The 8,093-nt window shown below is 32.1% G+C and overlaps 1 protein-coding gene across 3 annotated transcripts; it reads left to right on the top strand.

Moving 5' to 3' along the window:
* The first annotated feature begins 3,523 nt into the window (after positions 1-3,523).
* On the top strand, positions 3,524-7,830 carry LOC113846495 (THO complex subunit 5B). 3 transcript variants are annotated; one of them, XR_003501692.1, is made up of 6 exons: positions 3,524-3,868; positions 3,963-4,253; positions 5,126-5,462; positions 5,867-6,201; positions 6,318-6,755; positions 6,886-7,342. XR_003501692.1 is itself a non-coding variant. In XM_027474842.1 (5 exons), exons 1-5 carry the CDS (start codon positions 3,599-3,601, stop codon positions 6,585-6,587), a joined length of 1,503 nt encoding a protein of 500 aa, XP_027330643.1. In that variant the 5' UTR covers positions 3,524-3,598; the 3' UTR covers positions 6,588-7,830. The 3 variants fall into 3 exon arrangements, 1 of the variants encoding a protein (XP_027330643.1); XR_003501691.1 differs by having other exon boundaries at positions 6,318-6,711; positions 6,886-7,297; XM_027474842.1 differs by having other exon boundaries at positions 6,318-7,830.
* The last annotated feature ends 263 nt before the right edge of the window (positions 7,831-8,093 follow it).

Raw genomic sequence — 8,093 nt, forward strand, 5'->3', positions numbered from 1 at the left:
GTTGTTGAAATAGAAAATAGAGTCTTGGAGATGGTTCCTTATACTATTGATTGAAAACATTGGTAGTATACTAGTATTGAAGAAATGGATTGGACTTTCATGTCTGATCAACAAAAAGTAAATTTTGATGATGTATCATATATATAATTAACTACTAGTATTTTATCAATAATATTTTTGATTGTTGTGTGCAGGGCTTAAGGTGTTTAAAGAAATTATGCCTAGTGTAGATCACAAATTTTGCGTTAGGCATATGTATAACAATTTCAAGAAAGCATGCTTTAAAAGGAAGGCATTTCAAGACTTGATGTGGAATGCTGAAAGAACATATAGAGAGTCTGAACATAATTATTATATGAATGAGATTAAAAAGATTGATATGCATCCATTTGAAAGGTTAAAGAAGTTTCAACCAAAACTTTGGTCCAGGTATGGTTTATATATCATATATTTTTAACCAACATATCTTAGATATATTATGATACATATATGTTGTGGTTGATGCAGGTTTGCTTATAACCCGCAACTAAAATGCAACATGCTATTAAACAATATAGTTTAGACATTCAACGTTTATATAAAAGAGGCAAGAGACAAACCAATCATTACAATGTTAGAGATGATTAGGAGGTAGTTAATGACGAGATTTCATGTGAAAAGGGATGGAATGTTAGCTTTTAGACATTCATTATGCCCAAGAATAACTGAAAAGTTAGCCGTCTCTAAAAAAGATGCAGTGACCTGTATAGTGTATGCTGGAGGGCAAAGAACATTTGAAGTTAGCCACTGTAATGAAGGGAATAAGGTAGTCAATCTTATAGAAAAGATATGTTGTTGCTGCCATTCTTGATTAGAGAGGAAGACCAGAAGACTATGTGGATGACATCTAGTCAAAAGAAATGTTCTTAAAAGCATATGATTGACACATTCATCCTATGCCAGGGGAAGAGGATTGGCCTGAGTGTAACTATGATGATATATTGCCTCCAAATGTGAAGATAGCACCGGGTAGGCCCAAGAAGAAAAGAATCAGAGAAGAGGAAGAGCCTGCTAATCCTCATAAGATCAGCAAAAAGGGCACTAAAATTAGGTGTAGCAATTGCAATAAGGAAAGACACAACGCTAAAACACGTAAAATGCCCTTCAATCTCAACATAAATATTTACAAACAATCAAAGAATATTACTCAAACAAAGAGGAGATCAAAGAAAGACAGCTAGTGGTCGGGTTCATTATGTTAATACCAATGTTTGCCTTTTGTATTTAGTATCATAGCTTGTCGTGTAAGCCGCCTTTTGGTTTGAGTATAAGACTAATATAGGGAGGACCATGATTTGCTTATTTTTTAACGGATATAACTATCCTTTCTATCTTAGTGGACTTATTTTTGCTGCAACAATCTTAGAGTGGAGGCCATATTCTGTGCTCGAGAAATCATGTAATTCAACCATTTACTGTTTGGTTTTAAAAAATGGTGTCTTATGCTTCTGCAAATTTGGTTTAGTGCTCAAATTTGTTATTGTTGTTAACGATCGAAATTGTTTTAGTCATTACTCACTGGGATAAAACTTGTGGTTATGGTACCTAGACAAAGCATCCTGAATCTATGTTATTTGGAGTTATTGAAATTATCAACTCTGCATATTTGTGTCAGATACTAGTTTAAGGTACTTAAATAAAGCACAGATAAAATTCCTAACAAGTCACTCATATCAAGATCAAAATTTATATGGAACAATTTATCCAAGTACATTCCAACCGAAAATTTAAAGGTTTGTTAAATTTTAAAATTGGAAGCTTCTAATTCAGTAGAGAATCAGTTACTAAATTTCCAGAAAACTTCAGAATAGCACTCCACCATTGCCTTGCTACAAGTTGATATCTATACCCTAACAAGTAATAAAATTTTAGAGGTTCTTTTACATTTGTTCCAGTGGATATGTATTCTTTATTTAATGTTTGTGACAGGTGATTTGGGTATTATAATGTAGGAATTTGATACATGAAATGCATATGAACTTTATAACCAGAGACGTTCATGAGAATTACAAGTAGGGGTAAAATCTCTTTTTTAACCCTATTGCTATGCAGACTGGACAATAATTGTTGTTTAGCATTACAAGGGGCACATGGGGTTGAATAATACTTATATAGTATTGTACATATAATACCATTGCCTGTGAATCTTTAATTTTATACTCTTAAATTTGATTGACATTTTCTGGATAATGAATACAGTAGATCTTCTGATTTTAAATGTCTTAATAAATTATTTAAAATAGTTATAAATCAGCTGCACAGGTTACTTATTAGTGCTAGGATAAAGAGAAGGCAAAAAGGCTGTTCGAAATAGAAAAAAAGAGATGACGCTAATTTGTAAAAATACAATTTCTTTTAGAGTTTTTCTATATATTTTGATTTTAAGAAAGTTAAATTATACTTACTCTGATCTTTTTTATAAGAAACAAAATAGATTATTTTCTTAATTTTTATTATAAAAATAAATAATAGATTTAAGAAACATTAATTGTTAAAAAAATTTATATTTTTTTATTAGTATTATTAATTATACAAATTACTAACTATAACATTTAATATTATGAATATTTTTGAAATAAAATTTATATTTATAAAAAACATAAGTGACTTAATTGCTTTCTTGGTCTTGAAGATTTAATTTTTTGTTTCTTATAAAAAGGCTTAGAGGTAGTATTATTTTAATATTTTAAATTTGTTCACTATTAATAATTTAGGATTTATTATAAAAATTGTAAGACTTTAAAGATTAATTGAATTAAAATAAAATTTTATGGTGCTAATCTATAAAAGGAAAAAAAACTAAGGTAATTATATATATTTTTTTCCTTAAAAAAAGTATACATAAAAAATTAACCGTAACATGAAAATCGAGAAAAAAAAAGATAATATGCAATTAATCTATTATGTTAAATTTGGCTTGTCTTTTCATTCTAAGTTAAATCATAATCGTAAAAACATTAATAAGTAAGATATTATAATATTTATGAAATTTTTAATTTAATTTGAATTAATTATGAATAAAGTTTATATATTTTTAGATTATTTTAAGAATAATATCAAAATCAAAGTGATTTAAATCAATATTTTATAATTTAAATTAAAATATTTTTAATTTTGCTTTATTTTTATACACAAATTTCATTTTTTATTGATAAATATTTTTTATTGATTATAATTTAATATGTTTTCAATTAAATAAATTGCTTTAGCAGTTAATTTTTTATTTAAGAGATATAATTTAGTAAATAAAAAGTTAAATATGTAATATACGTAAAAGAATAAAAATATTAAATTTTATCATGAATTACAACTTAATTTATATTACAAATTATACATCAAATTAGTTTACAATTTAACAATATTTACCAATATAAGTACTAAATTATAAATTTTTTGTAAGAATTAAATTTATAATTTAACTTTTAATCAACAATAAAGAGATTATGGGGTTGGTTGTGTTGAATATTATCGAAACACACCCCAACCCGCGCTTACGGGAGACCCGAACACTGATTGCCGATTGGACGGAAGTAGTTACCGCTGACAGCTGCAGAGAACAATGGAAGAGGCTGATACGAGAGAGGAGGTGGCCGTCGTTACGGTGGCAAACGGCGACGAGCAAGGGTTTCCTCATTGTTCACTGCATCACAATTCGGAGGAAGAATCTCCCCACGAAATGTTGCGAAACACAAAGGCTTCAATAGAGAACATCGTCGCCGAAATCCTTTCTATTAAGAATCACTCCAAACCAAAACCCAAACCACTCCTCACTCTCCGACTCAGAGAACTCTTCACTCAAATGTTCCTCCACTTCCTCACTCTCCGCCAGGTCCCTCACCACACTAGGGTTTTACAAATTTCATGATACGGCGTCGTAAAGGAACCACATGCATTTACACTTTTTTTTTTCTTTTGCTTTTCAGGCGAATCGCTTGATCTTGATGGAGGAAGACCGTGCAAAAACGGAAACGGAACGTGCGAAAGTACCTTTGGAATTCACCATTCAGCAGCTTCATAATCTGATGTATGAGAAAAGTCACTATGTGAAAGCGATAAAGGCTTGCAACGATTTCAAATCCACGTATTCGGATATTGACTTGGCGTCTGAGGAAGAGTTTTTTCGTGATGCGCCTCAACATATCAAGGGCTCCGTTTTGTCCAATCACAGTGCGCATAATCTCATGCTTAAGAGGCTCAATTTTGAGCTGTTACAGGTTAGTCACGTTTGTTTGATTTGGTTTATTGAAATTAAGAATTTTAATAATTCATCTGCAGTTTGATTCAGTCAGAGGTAGTTGTTGAAGCATTGGGAATATGCACTCACAGAGACTGCAATAATGTATACTATGTGCTCTTGTATTAGAGCCTTTGTGATCAATTGATTAAGAAGCTTTAGGACCTGTTTGAAAGAATTGATGAAGAGCTTATGAAAATAACTTATTAACTTCAGAAGCTCTTTTTTCAATAAATTTCTTGGTATAGTTTATCAAATTTTTAACTTATCCCTATAAGTTTCATGGTTAAATTTATAACATAAGTCATCATTAGAAAGTATTTATTGAATAAATACTTAATTAAGATATGTATCCAAACGCACCCTAAGATAGATTTGGATCTTGTAGTTTGGCAATTTCAGAACTCACCTTTGGATGCAGTTCAGTATAATGGAAATAGTTTGTTTTTATCATAAAAGAAAGAATGATTGCAAATATCACATTGCACTTTCATGGTCATCCATACCTCTGCCTCCACAAAAAGTTTTGTGTTGACAAACTAGTTGGTTTCTAAAAGATGGATTTTAGGGTAAATAAAGTATACCTTTTAATTTATAATAGATTGAAGATGCTTGTCCTCTTAATATTATGTCAATAGTGTCTGAGAACAATATGCATGAGCTTTCCTGCTAAAGATTGTAGACATATAGGTTACTCTTTTGATAAGCATATAACTTTACTACATCAATTTTGGGAGGTTCTTTGTCTCGTTCATTTATCTTGAAAGTTTGTGGTAGTAATCTGCTTTCTTTGTATTTTCTTGCAAATAGCTATAAATGTGCTTATGCTTTATATTTACAATTTTGTGTCAGCACAAAGAGCTTTGCAAACTTCATGAGAAATTGGAACAGAAAAAGAAAACCCTTTTGGAGACAATTGCAAACAGAAAGAAGTTCTTATCGAATCTCCCTTCACATCTCAAGTCTCTTAAGAAAGCATCCTTGCCAGTGCAAAATCAGTTAGGTGTTCAGCGTACTAAGAAACTAAAGCGGCATCATTCAGCAGAGTTGCTTCCACCACCTCTGTATGTGATTTACTCACAGCTGTTGGCTCAAAAGGAGGCATTTGGAGAATCTATTGATCTGGAGATTATAGGAAGCCTCACTGATGCTCAAGCTTTGGCTCGCCATCAAGCTCACAAGGACACTGGTAATTGAGAGTTGATGTGTCAATTCTAGCATTTTGTGGGTTGGAATCTATGTTAGCAGCGTCAGTGTATCTGTTGATGCTGGATTATAAACTTTAATTTTTTTGACTATTAGCTGTTGAAAAATAGGTTGTAAATCATTTCAATACTAGTAACAGTATAATGAGTAAAGGAAATGTTTATTAATAAATTTAAAGTACTGTTGTGCTTATTAATGGTCTTTTTCTCCATGTTTCCTTGGTTTTAATATTTAACATCTTTCTCAGTGTGTTTGATATACACACTTATCTTAAGCGTTGCTGAAGAATTTGAATATTCTGATCCTGAGTCCTTTTCATATTTATTATTTTCTATGAGCCAAAATAGGAAATCTAGGAATTCACTATAATGTGGTTTTATCGCTCAGGCATTTCCACCACCGTGGAGAGTCCCCAATTGCAAAGTGATGAACCTGATGAAAAAGTTGATCAGAGATGGAGTAAAAGGCCAAGGAGGGTTCAGGACAATAAAAGCCCCGACCAATCAGGAATATTTCAAATTCATCCACTTACTGTCTATCTCCACGTGTATGATGATGAGGTTTCTGATCTTGAGTCTGCGAAACTCATTACTCTAAAGTTTGAGTACTTGGTGCAGTTGAATATTGTGTGTGTTGGAATAGAAGCATCCAATGATGGTCCTGAGAATGACATATTATGCAATTTGTTCCCTGATGACACAGGTCTCGAGCTTCCTCTCCAGGTTTGGGTGTCTTGTTTACATGTTGATATATTCTTCATTTGTCTATCTGCTTCATTCATTTATTCTGTCACCTGTATATTTATGTGCTATTTATTTTTATTTGGACGGTGTTGCAGTCTGCTAAGCTCGTTGTTGGGGATGCTATAGTGTTTAGTGGTGATAAAACTTCGCGCCCTTACAAATGGGCTCAGCACCTGGCTGGAATTGATTTCTTGCCTGAGGTGCCCCCCTTGCTGCTCGCTAGATGTGAAACATCAGACAATGGGGAAGCAGCCAAGGGTGAAGATGTCATATCTATTCTTTCACAATATCGCCACCAAAACCGAGTACAGACAGTTCTGCAGAGAATTCGCACCAGGGTAAAAGCTCAGTTGGATCTTCAATGACCCGCCGCTCTTGTATGTTTGCAGTTCTACAACACGAAGGGCCATGTTGGGTGTTCAAGTGGGTCAAGTAAAAGGCTTGCTCTTAGGCTTATGCTTTGGTTGTATTATTGTGAGTGACCTCTTAGTACAATCTCCCTTCCTGCTGTAAATCCTTGTAACCTATATTGTGTAAGATTTGCGTTTTCAGTCCATTTATTGAAATTCCATTTTATTTTGGAGGATCTCCAAATATCTTGCTTATCAGCGTGGTGGTTAATGCTGACTTTAAAATTTGTTAAACTCCTTCACTGCTCTACAGGGAACAATTAGAATCCCTTGCAAAGCTTTAGTGGTCTCTTGTGTCCTGCAAAAGTATTCCTCGGACTTTGCACACTACTGTATGCAATTTGGTTGGTTGGTTATCTAGTAGAGCCTGACCCGTCCCTTCCTAATGAGGGTTCAACTCTGGTTGTCATCAATAAAGAGGAGCATATTTCGGAGTCAATGGATGTTGATTACTTGATGTGTTTGAACGATTTGGCGCCGCAAAGAAAGAAATAGAGTATAACGGAAGGTGAAAGCTTCCATATTTGCTTCCGAACGTCTCTTGTATTGGAGATGTTTTCTTTCTGGTCAACTCTTGTAGGTGATGTCAATCCGTGTGATGTTTTCAAAAGCCGGGCTGGACTGAACCGGCAAGTTGAACTAGTCAAGTTGTGATTCGTCAACACAACCATGATTCTACCGCATATTTAATCGAAAATTTTCGGTATCCTTGAAATACTTTTTTTTTTGTAGTTACGTTTCTTTATTTAGTAATTTTTTTATTTTTATTTTAGAAAAAGTTAAATTAGGAAAAATTGATTATGTCATGTCTTGTCGTACAGGGAAGAAAGTACATATTAGAGGAGTACTGACAAATTTTCTCGTAGCTTTTGTAAGCCACCGAACTTAATTCTGGAGAGTAGAATTCCTTCAGTTTGTTAATTTAAGTTAGAGTTTATTTGACTAAGTTGTTTGAATGTAATATTACTGAATCAAATCAATCGGGTCGAAGAACAACTTCATTAGGTGTAGTTCTTGTCGGGGAGTAAATTCACTTTAAAAAAATGCAGAATGTTAAGTCGACAGGCAATGTGAGCAAGAGAGTTATTGACTTATGATTGATAAAGACGCTTTGACAATCCTTTAGCATCCTTTTGGAAGCAGGATAAGATGACAAGATAATTTATTTTATTTTAATTTATTTTTTATGTTTGTTGATTAATAAGATATAATAGTTTCATCTTGCTGAATTATCTTGTTTTATTATCATAATTCAATTCTTATCTCGAATCATCAAATGAGATAACTTTTTTATATTATATACTTACTCATACTTTATATATTTTTAAATATTTATAAAAAGATAATTATTTTAGAAATTATATTTTTAATATTTTTGTAAGAAAATTATATGAACATTTTTAATAAAATTTTTTTTTAAGAAATTATATATTTTTTAAAAAATCTATAATTTTTAAGAGA

Source organism: Abrus precatorius, unplaced genomic scaffold, assembly GCF_003935025.1.
Source record: "Abrus precatorius isolate BTA unplaced genomic scaffold, Abrus_2018 Scaffold8, whole genome shotgun sequence".
Taxonomy (NCBI): Eukaryota; Viridiplantae; Streptophyta; class Magnoliopsida; order Fabales; family Fabaceae; genus Abrus; species Abrus precatorius.